This window comes from Anabrus simplex, chromosome 1 (assembly GCF_040414725.1).
Source record: "Anabrus simplex isolate iqAnaSimp1 chromosome 1, ASM4041472v1, whole genome shotgun sequence".
Taxonomy (NCBI): Eukaryota; Metazoa; Arthropoda; class Insecta; order Orthoptera; family Tettigoniidae; genus Anabrus; species Anabrus simplex.
In genome coordinates this window covers 1,775,167,503-1,775,187,117 of record NC_090265.1, presented here as the reverse complement: position 1 = coordinate 1,775,187,117, position 19,615 = coordinate 1,775,167,503, and the positions used below count along the sequence as shown (strand labels likewise).

The following is a 19,615-nucleotide window of genomic DNA, read 5'->3' as shown; positions in this document are numbered from 1 at the left end:
TCCTTGTTCTAGGGCAGCTAACCCTTGTGATTTTCACTCTTTACAAAATGTTATTCTTAATTTACATGTCTTGAGATAAAATTGTAATTGCTACACTGTAGTAATCTGTGTATGTACATTGTATGGAAGCAGAAATGGGAAAAGAAGTGATGAAGATAGCTACATCAGTTCTACTATTGCAGCACGATATGAAGTCCCGGGTTCGATTCCTGGCAGGGTCTGGAATTTTAACCTTAATTGGTTAATTTCGCTGGCACAGGGGCTGGTTGTATGTGTCGTCTTCATCATCATTTCATCCTCATGACGCACAGGTCACCTACGGACGTCAATTCAAAAGACCTGCACCTGGCGAGCCGAACTTGTCCTTGGACACTCCCGGCACTAAAAGCTGTACGCCATTTCATTAGAACGTCAAATGAAAGAGTGAATATTGCTTGAAAACGGCTATCTTCACGTGGTTAGTATTTCATGTGTACCTGTAGGAATGTATCGGATCACCAGTAGCAGCGATTTCAGCCAGATAAAACTAGAAATTATTTTTAAAAAAGCAATATGTACAACCCCTGTTGTCTTATCAGCTAATTCTTTCCTTTATTTCAACATTAAAAACTTATCTGGTCTGTATTGATTTTTTTTTTGCTAGGGGCTTTACGTCGCACCGTCACAGATAGGTCTTATGGCGACGATGGGATAGGAAAGGCCTAGGAGTTGGAAGGAAGCGGCCGTGGCCTTAATTAAGGTACAGCCCCAGCGGTCTGTATTGAAAGGAGATAATATACAATAGAAGGAAATTTGATTAATCTACCTTTTTTCAATACATAATATGTTGTTAATATTATAACTGTTTATTCAGTACCGGTTATGGTGCCTATGGACACCATCAGCTTAAACAGGTCATACGAAAAAATATATACAAGTATGTAGTACACATAACAGACCCTTAATAATAAGTGACATTAATAGGATTGATTAAAAATACGATGCTTAAAAAAAAATACAAACAAGTTTTGTGCTCCATCACCCCTCCTCTCCCCCTTCCTGACCCACCCCTTTGCCCCCCCTTGATGTTCTACGCTTCCAGCAAACTCTAGCACTAGCTATTTGCCACTCTCCATGCATACATCAGGCCATTCAAGACGAGTCTCCTACTTAACTTTAGTGTTTTGCCTTATTTCCAATATTTCATTTTAACTCTTGACTTTCTTTTCATACTTCAGGTTCCGAAATGCATCGAGTACTTTCTGGCTACGTATCTACTTTCTTTTTGCCTGCAATATGATCCACTTCTTTGAGTACCTCATAATTGATGGCTTCTTTTTATGAGTTGATATTACAAGCCACCATCCAACTTATGTTACATTATTATCAATACTCTGTGGAAGGACTGCATATGTCAGTTTTTGGATGTCCACATTTTACTTTCACCCAGTGTTTAGCAGTGCTATGCTTGAGAGTTTTTAACCTTTCCAAAGTGATCAAGTCTTTGAACATTGTTAATATCTTCACTTTCATTTTATACTTTGACCATCAAACACATAACTTGTTTATATTCTTTTAAGCATTGTATTTTTACTTCATCCTATTAATGTCACTTATTACTAAGGGTCTGTTATATGTACTACATATTTTTATATCTTTGTTTATACGACCTGTTTCAGCTGATGATTGTGTCCATAGACATCAAAACCGGTACTGAATAAAAAAAAGGTTGCGATCGTATATTGAAAAAAGGTGGATCAATCAAATTTTCCTCTATTGTTTATTTAGCGGAAATATGCACAAAACGTCGCTCGTCACAGCTAACTGATTTGTATAGCACCACAGCAAGTAGTGCCGAGACTTGCTATGTGCTGTGAAAAAGGGTAGCGGGGGGCGGGGGGATATATTTTTTTACCAAGGTCATGGACACGATAAGATTCACCCACTTGCCATGCGCATTCGTTAGTGTGGCAGTCTCTTTAGCGTCTTAGTTTCTTACTGTGTGGTCAAATACTGAATGATTTTTAATAGTATAATTATGCTGTCTTATTTAATTGTAATACATGTGTAATTACTATTCATTTGGTGCAAGTTTTGTTGTATAGTATCTAATCTAAATCTCAAAAACTATTATTACCCTACTTCAGTTTGTAAACTGTGAACCTTAACCCCTCTGTCAAAATTTGCACATATCACATCAAAAACATTTGGAACTTTTAAAAAGATGTATATACCTCCTCCCATACCTGCTATATCCCACAAACCCAGGTACTTAATTGTCTGCACATTTTTTTGCCACCCCCAACTTCTAATTCTCAATCGCCGCTATTCTCCATCATAGCTGCCTTTTCAATAAACTCAAAGATGCAGCTTTCTCTAAAGAGGTTGAGGCTTAGTGATTAGATTTTTAAGAACTACCATTTTGTGAAGTAAACGGCAAATTATATTAAACTAATAAAAGTCACTAACTGAAGTAAAAATTATGGGAAAATTTCAAAAGTTCCAAGGTACCATGTTCAGTCTCCCTGGAGGCCTAATGTATCTACTTTAAAATAAAACTACACAAAATAAAGTATTTTTGTTTGCAAACTTTTGTATCATTCCACCTTCATACATAAAAACTGTCAGCAAGTTCTGTGAAATTATTTTAATTTCACTTATTACTTGCAGAAAAAGTAATGATGTTATTGGCTTTACATCCCACCAACTACTTTTATGATTTTCGGAGATGCCGATGTGCCGGAATTTTGTCCTGCAGGAGTTCTTTTATGTACCAGTAAATCTACCAACACGAGGCTGTCTTATCTGAGCACCTTCAAATACCACTGGAGTGAGCCAGGATCGAACCTGCCAAGTTGGGGTCAGAAGGCTAGTGCCTTAACCGTCTGTCAGTCAGACCTGTTATTGAAAAAGTAATTTAGTAAAGAAACCATTTCTCAGGTCACCGTAATCACCTTTTCCTTGTACTTTCAGAACGTGGCTCTATTGAAGGTAATTATTTCTGCCCTTTTCAACAATATCTTCATAAATTCAGATTCCTTGGCTTTGTTCAGAGAGACCAAGTTCAATTCCTGGCTGGGCTGAGGATTTTAACAGCATGTTATTTCTCTAGCTGGGAGATTGGGTATTTGTGTTTGTCCAATATAATACTTCATCTCCATACAATACACTTCACTACCAACCAGTACAAAATCACACAATAGTGAATACTTTTCCCCACGTAGGGTTGGCATCAGGAATAGTATCTGGCCGTAAAACTTAGCCAAACCCCATCAAGTGCTGACCCCAATAAATTGGGGAAAAGACCTGGGAGATTACGGGTCATGAATATTTAAGTCCTTATCCTACACCCAGAGAGGGCAAACTTTGAAGTGGGTGATCCCACACCCACCTCAAAACTTTTAGCCAAAATCCAAAGCACTCTCCTTCCTTCTTGTTAACAACGCCCCTTTGCCCTTCCCAACAGCAATCAATTTTTTTTTTAATATACACAGTTTATGCGACCATTGGAGCACTTTAATCAGTCTTACACATTAAAGTCTAATAGTATTAAATTAAGTCAGCTTTTCAGCTTCATCCTGTTGGACCTGGCTGCCCTTTGGTTGTCGGTAATAGTGTACTTCCTTTGCTCAAATGTTAAGAGATTGAACCACAAGTGTTAATTCCTTAGAATCATCTTCTCTGCCTTCAATTTGGAACATTGAGAAATTTAATTCTTCTGAATCATTCATGATCTCTGTGAACTAAGTGCGTTTTATTTTTCCAGAAGTAACTAAATAATTGCTTCATTAGTCTGGTTTCTGGCAGTCTGAATACATGACAAAAAAAAAAAAAGAAAAAGGCAATTCTACTTTTCCGCACTGTGTTATTATTGATTCGCTTTCACAATATACCACTTCATTAGTGAATCTCCATTGGCCATTAACTTGGCCTTTCTTATTGACGATTGTTATGATTCTTTCAGCTTTCTGCAATTTATCAGTTGTTTATTTAGTGTTGAAATCAATTCTTTATATCCTATTACACAATAAAATTTGTACATTACCTGTTACTTCTGTGATAAAAAAAGAAATCCTTGCACCCAGCAACTGTTTTACAGTGTAGGTTTCCTTGAAGCATCCTTCCCCCTCTGGTGACATTTTCATCTTCTGAACCACAAATGATTCCAGTGTAGCTGTGTTTAACATAAGCCTGAATTCTGCCTGATTTTTCTTATCAACACTGAAAAACTTTCTGCATGAGAATTACTGTTAGGTAATTTTGTATTTGCATTATTAGGTGTACCTAAGGTTATATAGAGGTGATCAACAGCAAATTAGAGCTCCTTCATTCACAATGAATTTCTCAATGCTCATGGGTAGCAAAAGGAAGTGACTTATCAATACTGGAGTTTCAGTGTTACTAGGACAAACAGAAATGACACCACTGATTAACTCAAAACTTCTATGGCAGATTGTTTAGTCAACAGCATTTAGGACTTTCACTATTCCTCAGTATAAAATATATTTGATACACGTTTAATTTAGTCTGATTTCTTATAATGTACAGAATTAGAAATGTTAGTTCAACAGAAGCCCTGAAATCTATACTTTGCGTTAGTTCAATTGCAACTGCAATATGAAATTAACAGTTGGGATGGAATACTCTATTCACACTTGGTTGAAGTAAATAAATGCAAGAACTACATACTGAAAGTCATGTTCAAAGAGACAGCGACGTTTAATATGAACTGCTCCTGCAAAGCATGGTACTAACATACGGCAGCTATTTGTGCAGTCACTGACCCTATACATTCATAAAAATTTGAAGCTCTTCTGCAAAGAATACAAGTCACAAATTTACACTAGGCTTCAAGACAGAACCGGAATAAGTATTCCACGTTAAAACATTACTTGGGGGATTTCCAACGAAAGAGTAGCCTTATGAAAATGTTGCAAAGTTTGGGCTGAGAAGACTTGGGAGAAAGGAGAAGAGCTACTCAAGTAAGTTGTTCCGAGCTGTCAGTGGAGAGATGGTGTGGAATGACATTAGTAGACGAGTGAGTGAGTGGTGTCTTTAAAAGTAGGTAGGATCACAATATGATGATAAAGTTTCAATTCAAGAGGAAACAATGGGGCAAATATTCGTTTATAGGAAGGGGAGTGAGGGACTGGAATAATTTACCAAGGGAGATGTTCAATTAATTTCCAATTTCTTTGCTATCATTTTAGAAAAGGCTAGGAAACCAACAGATAGGAAATCTACCACCTGGTCAAATGCCCTAAATGCAAATCAGTAGATACTGATTGATTGATTGATTGATTGATTGATAGAGATCTAATTTGTCTAGGCCCATGGATATACAATGCAGATCTGATCAGTGGCAATCAGCATACCCTGTAGAAAGGACTATTCACATGGCTCCTAAGAACTATTACAAACTTGTAAATTTCCACCATGATATTTAAATCAACTCACACCATTCCTTTTTACTACGAAACCCACCTTCTTTAATCTATGCCTCTCGCTTCAGGCTTCCTCATTCCATATGCAGGAAAACAGATCGTAAAATTATTATAGTATCACTAAAATACTATAGGAGTAATTGCTATTCACTATACGCCATGCTGTATATAATCTAGCTACTGCATTCATGTTGCCCACATGCAAGTTCGTCTTGTGTGGAATTCACATTGTATCCCTTACCACTTTTGTAAGTGTATGTATGATATCCTGAATAAAAATGTTTTAAAAGAGTCTCTAAGTCAGGAAAAAAGACAACTGTTGCAGGGTGCAAACCTCCTCAATTACAGCCTTGGCCTAACACAGATAGGAACTTCAATTGTTTACAAGTACAAGTCAGAAGTAGAGGAAAGTAGACAGACTAGGAGCTCGAATAACTTAATCAAAATATAAAAGCAAGTCCTGTATGAAATGAAAGTCAACAAATTTCATTCTGAAAGTTGGGAGGATAAATATTTCACTTATCTGACATAGTTTACCTTAATAGATGTGACTTCCTCTCCAATGGCAGATACTGTTCCGGCACATTCTAAGCCAAGGACGAAAGGGGGATGGCGATCTTTGATAAGTCCTCTGCGTACACAAATATCAGCAAAATTTACACCACAAGTGTCGACTGCAACTTCTACTTGGCCTGCTCCAGGACTGGAAGGAATAGGCCACGCCTGTACCTGAAATGGAAGGAGAATGTATAGGCATGAAGATAAATATTATCAGCTGAAAAATCTTTGCAGAAATTGCTTCTAATAGTGAGTACCTACGTAATACCCTTCAGCTCTAGTTACAACTGTACAATCACACTAAATTACATTTGTGCCTCTTAGTTATCACTATTCTATAGGCTACAATTACATAAAAACCGTAAAACGCTGAGAAAATCTGTGAAAGAACAAAATTTTGATCTCACTATCTCCTTACAGTGACAAAAGTAACAATGAAATAATATCCGTCCATCCACCACCTTCCAAAACATGACTTCTAAACCACCGGGCAGAACTTCCTGAAATTTTGTACTGGGTTGGGAAAATAAAACTGGCCCGTAAAATATTCGACCGACTCTGAATTGATCCTTGTTAATGAATAGAAGGACTGCCTATCTCAAGAAATGCTGAAAATGGCGATTTTGATGCGCCAATCGGTTGCTGTCACATGTCAGAGTTCAAACACCAGCAAACATTGTTCCAGTGAAAAAGGCTGGAACGAAGTCCAAGGAAACCTCAAGGCCATTTATCTGAGCAAGTGGGAATTAAGGGGTACAAGTCCAACATCAAAAAAGACTTCCATATTGTGCCATTTCATTGTTATAAGAAGTTCCGTCAGTAAGAAGAACAAAGATGGAACCCAGGTATCTTAGAATAATCAACGTCAAAAGGACTGATCATACCGCAAGCGAAGGCGAAAGTATTCACCTCAGGCGGGAGAGAAAAAGAATTTAGATCCAGAAGGCAGTGAAAAGGATCGAACGGGAAGATTGTTACTAACAATTATTTTTAAAAAAATATTAGAAAACGAGATTGGATTGCTACTTGAAAAATACGAGTCGAAGACGGAAGTAACTACATCAGAATTTTAAGGACGGTACAACAAGAAATCAGCTCAGCGGGAACAAAGACGGAATTTTAGAAGCTACGTTGCGAATTAAGTGGAAGACGAATAATTTCATTCCGCGAACTCCAAGATACGTGGAAAGTTGAAAATAAACGGCAACAAGCTTACGTCACCGCAGTCTCTGCTGACGTATTACACGATATTACCAAGTTAAAGAGTTACAGAAAGGGAATCCTACAATAACCCGGAATAGATTGAAGAAAGAAGTTGTTCATTTCAAATCAGAAAATTACATTACCCCAAGAAGAATATTTGACAAGTAGATCAACTCTTTCAAAGGGAAACAATCTTCGCTTTAGACAGTTTCTCACAGCTGTTCACAATGGAAATGCTAATTAATCTTATTTGCTATTCCATTCCAACTAGTCCAGAGATGAGCAAGATGTTCTAAGAAGATAAGCCAGACTGCCCAAATGGGTGCCGCCGGATGACGTTGCCTACCGAGAGATGACTAAGCCCAGAGGAGAATTATGCCAATATTATTTCCCGTTCACCTAGGGAAATAAGAGGCGATGTTTCAAAATGTCCTGTCAGCTGGACATATGCCGACGACTGGAGCTGCTGAATTCAGATAAGTCTTACTTTTAAATTAGTGTAATAATGTTTATATTCAAATGTAAATGTAATATGACTTGTTAATTTGTTCCGTGCGAAATAATTAAGCGACAAGAGTGGTGTGATGAGTTAGAGCAAAGGTGGATAGGTTATCTTCAGATACGTATGACAAATCCTTAGATAGGTAGTCAATCAGTGATGAAAGCCTACGTTCGAGACGTGATCCATGTAGTGTGAAATACTGAGTTCGTTAAGGTGACAGTGAGTTGTATGATATGTCAAAGAGCGATGTAGGTACGCGTGTACATTGGTTATGACCAATGAATGTCAAGTTAGGAACCAGCAGTAGGATATGCTTGCTAAATAGACAAATGTGTTTATGATAATTGGAGGTTATGACGGAATGAAGGTCATAGTATCTTGAAATATGTCCATGAACCGTGATTAAAATAATAAGGGCCACAATTGAAGGAAGTGAACCCGCATTTAGTAAAGAAGACTGAATATATGTTTGAAAGTATAATAATGATATTTTAAGAGAAGTTAATACGTGATTGATAATTTAGAATAGTGGTAGTTATTGATTCTTCGCGAGGATGAGCACGGTGATGTAGTAGTGGACTTAATGGTTTTTCATGTTGAGTTTTGCTAATAAGGAAATGAGTATGTAGCAGTTTCATGTACTGTTTATCTTACGAGCAAGCATAAAGAAATTCAAATAAGATCAGAGTGACATCTGTTGGTTAACGTGCACACTTGGTAGTGTCAACGAAATCTCAGGAGGATGCACTAAACACATGTACTGTCACAAATGTTTTCTAATTCTAATCTATTCTCAGATGAGAGGAAATGTAACTTCTTAGGCAACATCCTATCACTGATGACTGAATGATAATGTAGGAATTATATTCGACGGTCAAGTCTTCACACCATGCACCACTTTAGATAGTATATTTCAGATGAGACTAGTAGAGTAGTCGTTAGCAGGTATAATATCGCACGTATGTTCAACTTAAAATAAGAGGATTCGGATCTTAAAATGGTATGTGTATCTTATTGGTACTTATTGAACCTTTTATGAAAATTACATTGATTTAAAAAGAGGACTTATCAATCTTCATGCAGAAAAACAACATAAAGAAGAAGCATGAATATTCAACATTGTAACTCGTTATGTGTAAATGTGTCAGGGAACTATCCTCCCAGGTTAATATCCATAGGTATTTATTAGTATGTTGAGAAAGATAGGAATGATTATATGTCAGTAAATGAATATGAGCTCCGAGGGAGAGCTAATAATTAATTCAAAACCTGATATGCAATAGAGGAGAATTCCAATTCATGAGTTATGTTTCTAAACCTCAAAACGCGTCCTGGATACCATGAAAAAGACACCCTCAGTCTATATTTTAACTTTTTAGGACTCGTGTTGTAAATATTTTCTTTTTCTTTTCTAGGGTGCACCCAGATAAGTTTCTTGTTATCAGTTAAGCTTTTCTTTAGTTACCCAAGTAAGTTTTTAGTTACTTATACGAATTTTAATTAATAACCTATGTTATAAACTATTTCACTAGTTTAAGTATCCAAACATATTTGACTTCGTCGTTTCAATCCATTAATTTTACACGTTGTTCCGACTTGATCATTTTTTTAAGGGCCTAAGAGGATGAATTTGATATTTTTTTGGACTCATGATTTTTAATTTGATAATTATGAGCTGGATCATAATAATATTCAGCTGAATAATGGCTTATGCGGAATTCAGTAATTTGCCGCATGTTATATTCTGTCCCTGATTTGGGCAACCAAGATCTGAGCACTTAGTGCAATAGATTTCAGTAGATTTATTGTAAAGAAGACAAAATCAAGCAACATTTCCTTTAGAATGCATAGTGGGTGCCGGACGTATCAAATACCGGCAGATTGTCGATAAACTTTGCTTGCAGATATTTTTGCCCGATACCGTCATTTCTTCGTTTCTTTCTTTTACTCAGAAATGTGGAAGTGCTGAATGAAAGAGTGATATGGAGCAGTTAGAAGAAGAAAGGAAATGATTAATTATATAATCGAATGAAGAAATAGGTAGACTTATGAGGTTAACTCCATGTTCACTAGAAATAGGCCAAGTAATCAGATGATTATGCAGTTTCCTCTACCAGATTTTCTTGAGGGAGGATAGCTTAACATTCGAATTCTGGATTGAAACATTTATATAATAAACAAATATGTAAAATTTTAAACAATTCTTTCAATGTGTTTCGTAGCGTAGAGACTTAGACTTAAGTGGATGAATGCGGTAACAACTTGATAGCATAAGAAATAGAATAAGCAACATATGAGAGTGGTTTCTATATGTGATTTAAGTTTTTCTTTGGCTCCGTATGGTATGTCTTTCTCTTATTCGGAACTCATAGCCCAAATGATAGAATTATATTAGTCGGAAAGGTCATAATTAAGCTAGCCTGGATATTATGCGTCCTCTCAGGGAGCCGGGAACGGCGCAATATGTATCCTTACGAATTTACTGTTGTGTGTGCAGACGAACCTTCGCGAGTTCTGCCAGTGGTTTCCGAGTGAAGTGGAGTCAGGACTTTTGTATCCTCAGTGTTTCATTTCTTCAGATGAGGCCTGGTACAGCCTGACAGGGTATGTGAATTCTCAGAACACACATCATTAGGCATCAGAAATCCCGATCAGTACATTGAAAAGCCGTTGCATAATCTCAAGACAAGTGTGTGGTGCGCAATGTCTGGAGTCCACATCATAATAAAATTCTTTCACCTAACTATTAATGCTGACTGGTATGTCCAGACACTGTTTAAATCCATATGTGGATCAACTCACCAAAGATGAACGACTGTTTGGATATTTTCAACAAGACTGAGCAACAGCACAGACTACATTGACAACCTTGTAACCAACCCATGAGGTGTTCAGTGAGGAGAGGACAATCAGCAGAGGGCCAGAGGCAGCGCAATCAACTGGCCACCTCAATCACCTGAACTCTGTCCCTGTGAAATTTACCTGTGGGGTCAAATTGGAGGGTCAGGTGAACTCCAATAATTCTCACACACTGGAAGAGCTATATCAGAACACTGAAAACACTAGTGCTGGTATCCTTCAGGCAGAGCTGCTACAAGTGTCTCGCAGTTTGATAAATCAAGCTATTTCCAGCATCATCTGCTATGTTCATTAACAGGAATCAATCTTGTGTCAGTCCTATTGTGAATATTTTCTGGGCCAGTATTATCTTTCCCTCCCTGTATAAACGAACATTCTCGAAGGGAACTATTGTATGACTATAATATTGATCTAAAAATATATTTGTGCAATTATTTGCAAAACAGGATGAAGCAAGTTTAAGTTTGGTGTGGGTATATATCAAATATTCAATTCAAACAAAGGACTTTTCTAATTTTGCAGTAATTAACAGTTTGAAAATGGCGTCTTAGTATGTAGGCATTTACTTAACGTGCTTAGGTCTTATCTACAAAAGACAAAAATAATGTGCCGATTAGAAGTCCTATTACAAAATAAAGCCCAGTATGTTAACTTTCAAATTCAGTTTTTTTTTTTACACAAACTACCATACAGTATGCATTTTTTCAGTACAGTAAGTCTAACGGTTCTATGTTTTTACGTGTTAAAGCACTAGCAAAAAAAAAAAAAAAAAAAAAATTATCAATCTCTATTTGCAAATGAGGTGTCAGTGGCAAATGGTACACAAAAATACACTGACTGACAGAGCAAATGCAACACCAAGAAGGAGTGGTCAGAACTTTATGCCAATTGCAGGGTAGACTGACGTCACTGAGGTATGCTCATGATGTGAAATGCGCCGCTGTGCTGCGCACGTAGCGAACGATAAATGGGACACGGCGTTGGCGAATGGCCCACTTCGTACCGTGATTTTTCAGCCGACAGTCATTGTAGAACGTGTTGTCGTGTGCCACAGGACACGTGTATAGCTAAGAATGCCAGGCCGCCGTAAACGGAGGCATTTCCAGCAGACATACGACTTTACGAGGGGTATGGTGATCGGGCTGAGAAGGGCAGGTTGGTCGCTTCGTCAAATCGTAGCCGATACCCATAGGGATGTGTCCACGGTGCAGCGCCTGTGGCGAAGATGGTTGGCGCAGGGACATGTGGCACGTGCGAGGGGTCCAGGCGCAGCCCGAGTGACGTCAGCACGCGAGGATCGGCGCATCCGCCGCCAAGCGGTGGCAGCCCCGCACGCCACGTCAACCGCCATTCTTCAGCATGTGCAAGACACCCTGGCTGTTCCAATATCGACCAGAACAATTTCCCGTCGATTGGTTGAAGGAGGCCTGCACTCCCGGCGTCCGCTCAGAAGACTACCATTGACTCCACAGCATAGACGTGCACGCCTGGCATGGTGTCGGGCTAGAGCGACTTGGATGAGGGAATGGCGGAACGTCGTGTTCTCCGATGAGTCACGCTTCTGTTCTGTCAGTGATAGTCACCGCAGACGAGTGTGGCGTCGGCGTGGAGAAAGGTCAAATCCGGCAGTAACTGTGGAGCGCCCTACCGCTAGACAACGCGGCATCATGGTTTGGGGCGCTATTGCGTATGATTCCACGTCACCTCTAGTGCGTATTCAAGGCACGTTAAATGCCCACCGCTACGTGCAGCATGTGCTGCGGCCGGTGGCACTCCCGTACCTTCAGGGGCTGCCCAATGCTCTGTTTCAGCAGGATAATGCCCGCCCACACACTGCTCGCATCTACCAACAGGCTCTACGAGGTGTACAGATGCTTCCGTGGCCAGCGTACTCTCCGGATCTCTCACCAATCGAACACGTGCGGGATCTCATTGGACGCCGTTTGCAAACTCTGCCCCAACCTCGTACGGACGACCAACTGTGGCAAATGGTTGACAGAATGGAGAACCATCTTTCAGGACACCATCCGCACTCTTATTGACTCTGTACCTCGACGTGTTTCTGCGTGCATCGCCGCTCGCGGTGGTCCTACATCCTACCGAGTCGATGCCGTGCGCATTGTGTAACCTGCATATCGGTTTGAAATAAACATCAATTATTCGTCCGTGCCGTCTGTTTTTCCCCAACTTTCATCCCTTTCGAACCACTCCTCCTTGGTGTTGCATTTGCTCTGTCAGTCAGTGTACACTATCAAGCACTAGGTTTGAAATTAAAAACGGAAGACATTTTCCTAAAACACAGTATTATACAATTTACACAAACAATTGCTTTATTAAACACACAGCTCATCCTTAATAAGTTTATATTATTTACAAAATTTTACTCAAAATATCTCTCATTCTTACAATCAGCTCATATACAGTATGTGGAATTACTTCAAATAATACTACGTAACTGCTATAAGACTTAAATTTACATTTTAAAAAAACCCTTTTTGGTACCTAACATGCATAACGACCTGCTGTCTTAACCAAAGACCCTTTTGCCACTGCTTTTCAGAGTTCACGAAGGGCCTTCACAGCTACTGTAGCGATTTCAGGGCCTTCGAAGTTCCCACTGTACTTCACCCTACAGCCAGTCCCCTACTTCGGCTGTCCAATCCCCATAGACCAGGGGATGGAATTAATTTATTCACAAAAGTTCTTTATTTACAATAACCTGCGTAGGTCGAATGCCCTCTAACATTTTTCTCTGTTTATTCTTTCCTTGAATATCTAAATATCCTTCACACTCTTCCCAATTAATGAAAATTTACCCTAATCGCTTCTGCTAAAATCCCTTCTAATTTTATACTTGTGGTCAGCCCTGCTGGTGTAATTATTTTCCAACTGAATCCTTTCAGTTATTGTTAACTGAGGTGTAGGCCCTACTTTGTATCTTCTGATATTTATCTTCACTAGATTGAATTTCTGCTGCAGTTATACAAAAAACCCTCAACGACAGCAAAACAGCTAGTTATATATAATTTTATACTGGAAGGTGGAAGAACATTCAATCCTTTATGTACCAGTACGTTACTTTTCCAGCAAAAATTTGCGGCAATTGGATATAGTCCTAGATGTCTATACTCTGGACCACCTTTTGAGCAGACTGAAGTGAAAGAGGGAATTGGTTAGAAGACACGGATGAGAGGGGCTGCGGGTACGGTGTTGTCACATGGGAGAGGGGCAAAGGGGTGGGCGTTTCAAGCCTACCGCCAGCACGAGTTATGGCAATAGTGTCGCCAATGCGGAGCTGCCATCCCTACTCAGTAGATATCTTGACCATGTAGGTGCAGTCTGTTATGTTATCCTAGTCCATATAAAACACTAGTGAGGAAATTTTACCAGAGTCCTTCACTATCAAAAAGCAGTGTGGTGTGCTAATATTAATTCTTCAAGCCTCTTGTACATTTGTTGGTATATTCTTCCTCCTACTATTTCTCCTTATTGAATATTATTGTGTGAACACAGACCTTTGTGCAACTTATTCAAGCAAAAACTCTAGACTTATCAGCAGGAACCCCCCCTCACAAGATTTCTACGTCTGCGCGAGAGAAGTATCTTTATAAACATTTCCAAGCAAATACTGTTGCCTGGGGGATTACTACTGGGGGTTCTCCAGCCGGCACAATTCAAATATTTGAAGTATCCTTCCATTCCTGGCCCGGTCTTTGACTGGAATCAGGGCATATATTCAGGTAATATTAGAGATTGATAAATAGTAAAATAATGTGGGCCTAATATATTACGATAATTCAATTAATGTAATGTGTATTGTGCATGAAAAAAGAATTCGTCCACAATGCTTTAAGCATGATATTGTGGTTAATTGATTTTAAGATGTAGCCGGTAAGTGGAAGTATATCACTCCAGCAATACGTTAATGCATCAATTATTTTAAATGTGTTCAAAGTACGATCTGTGAGCTGTGCTGTGTTATAGTACTGTTTTCAATTGTGTGCTAGTTTACTTGGAAACCAAGGCGAGTATACTAAGGCAATGATATTACTTCCGCTGTAGTATGTTCAAAAGGTAGTCCGGAGAACAGTAATGACTTAAAAAAGAACATTATAAACCACAAGAAATAGTTTTCTGAATACTATTTTAGTACTTAATCTTTAAAGGCCGTTGTACAGATTTACATATACTAAAAAATTATATATATATATATATATGCTATAAGACATAGGCTTGCTAATCTAAAATCCAATGTTTCATCCTCAGTGTGTCAATGGACTCTGCAGTCTCTGTATGGTGCACCTTAAACATGATGGCTATATACAGTACGGTTTATCAAATGCAGAACAGTGGCAGAGAGAGAGAGAGAGAGAGAGAATATCGTCACTTACTAAAGACTTTGGCACTTGAAATAAAAAATGAAGCCCCCCATTTACACAGTTGAAAAAATTAGGGGAACATGGTTTTGAATCTATGCCACGCTCCACAAAACAATACCTCACACCCAAGTATATTACCAACTAAACCATTATTCTTTACCATTTAAGTATACAAAGGACATCGATGGGTTAGAGTTCATTTTCAGAACACAAATGGGAATGTCCAAATAGGGGCAAAAACAAAGTGATAACAGTCCTCCAGGGTGGATTTTTATCACAGTCGGAGAGCTTCAGTATGGTTTATGTCCTTCACGAGCATTTATCGCAGCTTGGCACCTACGTGGCATGCTTCGTATAAGTCGCCGGAGGTCACGTTGCGGTATGAGGTCCCATTCTTCAATGAGTCTGTTCGAGGTCTTTGAGAGTCTGGGGTGGAACAGGATGCCCAGGATGCCTATCCCACATATGCTCGATGGGATTATGGTCGGGACTCACTGCTGGCCATTCCATCTGTTGAATGCCCAGTTCTCCTAAGACAGCTGTGGCGATGCACGCTACATGAGCCCTGGCATTGTCGTGCACGAGTACGAATTCAGAGCCTACACCGTATGCAGCAACCAACACCTGCTGTAGCAGTATCTGCTCGATGTACCTCGGAGCGGTAAGATTACCACGGACGATGACAAGATGCGTATGACCATCAATACTGATGCCAAACACAGCATCACTGAACCTTGTCCGAATTGGTCGCCTTCCTGAACATTTGGCATGCACTGCTCACCACGGCGTCTCCATACACGTTGACTTCCAACACGCTGTCTCAGGAGAAATTTAGACTCTTCTGTGAACAACCCAGGTCTTCGTTGGCGAAGTTGCCAGTTGAGGTGGGTACGGGGAAACAGAAGGCGAGCTGTGCGATGTTGCTGCGTTAAACGGGGCACTAACAGGACGTCTGGGTCGTAAGGATACTTCTCTTAACCTGTCCCTTACTGTCTGGTCAGACACCGTGATTCCACTGACCCCCCTGAGGTCTTGTTGCAGTTCTCTGGCAGTTGCTGATCGACGCCGCAACGCACAGATGGTCAGATATCAGTCATCCCGTAGGGTTATCATGCGTCCACGACCTTTTCCAACCCTCCATGGGATCTCTCCTGCCTCACTGTAGCGATTCCACAAGGATTGAATAACTGTCGGAGACTAATGAGATCCACAGCAACACTAAGAAAAGTCCATCCTTCCTGGACCAAAGTGACGGCCCTTGCGACTTGAACCTTGTTAAGATGTCGCATGGGATGTGTTGGTTTACGTACAACATGCTCAAATGACCGCAATAGTCTGTACTTCACAATGACACACGGAGGCACAGCTATTCACTTTGTTTTGAAGGGTTACCTGACAGTTTAATGCAAGGATACGCCTACAAATGGAGTATAACTTCAAAGTATGCTGTAGAACCATTGGAACCCCATGTACCAAATTAACGTTCACATACCAGACGTTACAAAACAAGTTCCCCTAAATTTTTGAACTGTGTAGAATAGAGGTTATCTTTGATGTCTGCATTCTCAAATAGTGAAAAAAAAAAAAAAAAAATGTTCGTTTCACCGTCCCGTCCTGACTCTCGTGGAAGAAACAAATTCGTAAGGCACTTCGTACGAATAAGACTAATTTTTTTAATGTTCTACAATTTGGAGGCATCTTCCCCTCCGTCAAGGAAGAGCATTCAATTTTATTTTCTTATCCTGTCTTATTGTGGAAACACCACCATCTTATCCTTACCAGGCTTGTGAAAAACTTCATTTAATGCACTTAACACGCAACGCGTTTTTGTTTCTTTGTTTTGTTTTGTTGTCTCCTTTGTAATGTATTACAGTAATTGATTAAAAATAAAAAGAACACATTTTAAAGTAAGACAGGCACAAATGCGACTACTTAAGTTTCCAGCAAACAATCAGCCGCCAGCTACCTGTTGTAATAAGCGACACACAAACAGCGGAGACTCAGACTACAGCGTTTCCGTAACACAGCAACAGCAAGAACACTTTCCGGTAAGTTGGATGTTAAGAATTTCATCAGTACCTCAATGGGATGCGACCGAAATGATCATGAATTCCAAATAATTTGAAACAGCCTTTATAGTACAGCGGTGATAAACAATAAACCGACCATAAGAAGAAAATCTAGGAAACTGACTCAACATTAAACAAGCCAGGTGAATTATCTGATAAAATTACAAAAGTAAAATCTGAAGAAAATCACGAAAAGTACAAGTCATTAGATTATGCAGGATTCTTAGACTCCTTTATTACACCGATTTTGGTGCCTTACGCATTCCTTCTAGAAGTTCCAAGTATATTTAATCATATCACCTCTACCACCTAACAACAATATTCTCTGATCGTATCGTATGTCGCGTCCTAGTTGAGGTAGATGCACTGTTCTTATACAGGATCTCCCAAGCGGCGTTTTAACTCTCCGATACGTAAGCGGCAGTATTGGAGGCGCGCTCATAATTGTTGACCTTCCAAGCAGCGTGCACTTGTTCGATCTCCCAAGCGTCAGTCTAGTCAATCTCTGCTGTTAACATGGTGAGATGGCTATCATTGCAACACCGTATTTTCGTATGTAAAAGTTTTTGCAAGTACGAGTCTGCTCGACGGGTACGCGATGCATTTGTTCAGCAATTTCCTGGTGAAGTGGCACCTTCACGAGCACAGATCCATAGAGTTAGTATACTATACACTAGAGGTAGCATTGGCGCTGCAGTCGCGTGCGAAATTGAACGAGCGCGCTGTTTGGCAAAAGCTGTATTGTTTGGCACTGTCATTACTGGAGCTTCCCGATAAATTGAAGTATATACGTCTGTGAAGGAAAATGCCAGTCTCCTGTGCAACTTATGACTGCATAGAGAGGTTCAAAAAGGGCAGTGGTGTATCATTTCACAGGTATGTTTCCTTGAAATTCATTTCCGCGCGTATACAATAATACTTTAGCCTACTTGGGCTGACTTCGCGACTGATTCCCCCTGTCGGCGTGAATGAGTTTCTTTGGATCTTTCCTTGAAGACTGAAATTAAAGTTATAAGAAATAAAAGGGATGGCATTTTCCTTTCACTGAATGGCCATGCTTTTGAAAGCAAATATGCAGAAAAATCATGTGCATGATACCGAGCGAGTGGTTGCAGGCTTTAGGTCACGTAGCTGTCAGCTTGATCCCTACTGTCGGCAGCAATGAAGATGGTTTCCAATTGTTACACCTTAATTAAGCCTACAGTCGTTTCCTTCCCACTCCTAGCCCTTTCCTGTCCCATAATCTCCGTAAGACCTATGTGTGTCGGTGCAACGTAAAGGAAATTGGTACAAAAAAGAAAATAAGAAAAGTTGTGCATGATAGCCTGGAACTGTGCTCCGTTTTTAAGTTTCTGTGTGTATTTATAGTATTAAAACCTAATGAATATATTTTCTGCATATACAGTTTGTTGCTTTCCCTTCGTATAGTACGTGTACTGTAGCAGTCCCCATTCATACCTTACCAAACTTTAAAATTTAGAGCCTAAATGTGCAACACCGTGTGAACATCTGAGACCTTTACTTTCGTGAATATTATTCACTTAAATGGTATATAGGCCTGTAGTCCTATACAAGCATAATACGTAAATTAATGACCGAGCGAGTTGGCAATGCGGTTAGAGCCACGCAGCTGTAAGTTTGCTTTCGAGAAATAGTGGGTTAAAACCCCACTGTAGGCAGCACTGAAGATGGTTTTCCGTGGTTTCCCATTTTCACACCAGGTAAATGCTGAGGATGAACCTCATTTAAGCCCACGTGCGCTTCCTTCCCACTCCTAGTCCTTTCCTATCCCATCGTCGCTATAAGACCCATCTGTGTCGGTGCGATGTAAAGCAAATTGTAAAAATTACTGTATTTTTCAGTTCTCTTCAATCATATGATTTACCACTTTCCCTTTCCGTTAACAGAAATCATTTTACAAGTTAAAATGTTAAAGCAAATCATACGGTACATTTCACGAAAAGCTGAATAAAAAACTTCATAATAGGCTAAAACCATAAGCGAGTGTCATATTTCCACTTGTAATCGCATTTAGAAAACATCGATGATAATAATAATGGATTTACGTCCCACTAACTACTTATGCGGTTTTCAGAGACGCTGAGGTGTCGGAATTTTTTCCTACGGGAGTTTTTTCATGTGCCGGTAAATTTATCTACAAGAGGTTGATATATTTGAGCATCTTCAAGTATAACCGTACTGAGTTAGGCTCGAACCTGCCAACTTGGGCTCAGAAAGCCAGCGTCTAAACCGGCGATGACAATATTTTGTCTAATTTACCCCAGAATCTCGCCAACGTTTTTAGGCCTAAAAACTCTCTCATCCGCTTCGTACGAGAGAGAACATTTTCGGTCACTGGGCAGAATTATAGCAAATTCCTGGCCATTTACACAAAAGGTAGCAAAATATACGTACCCTCCTTCTAAACGTATTTTGTTAGAAGCCTTAATATGAACAGCAAATTGATTTTGTGTTACTTAACTGCACCTAAACACCGTCCTCTTTTATCACGCATTTCTCCTGCATTTTTGCTTTTAGGGCTCTCGTTTTTACTGGAGAGAAGCATCGCAAGTATACTGTAGTATCTGAGAATGTTTACATGTATGAAATTTAAATCGTATC

At 39.5% G+C, this 19,615-nt stretch overlaps 1 protein-coding gene across 2 annotated transcripts in view; it reads right to left on the bottom strand.

The window, feature by feature from the left end:
- The window catches only part of LOC136858802 (synaptic vesicle membrane protein VAT-1 homolog), a 208,906-nt gene that overhangs the window by 36,144 nt on the left and 153,147 nt on the right, over positions 1-19,615 (bottom strand). For both annotated transcript variants that reach the window (XM_067138619.2, XM_067138620.2), the window contains exon 3: positions 5,961-6,152. In XM_067138619.2, the coding sequence (XP_066994720.2) occupies positions 5,961-6,152 (192 nt within the window). The remainder of the gene's footprint in view (positions 1-5,960; positions 6,153-19,615) is intronic.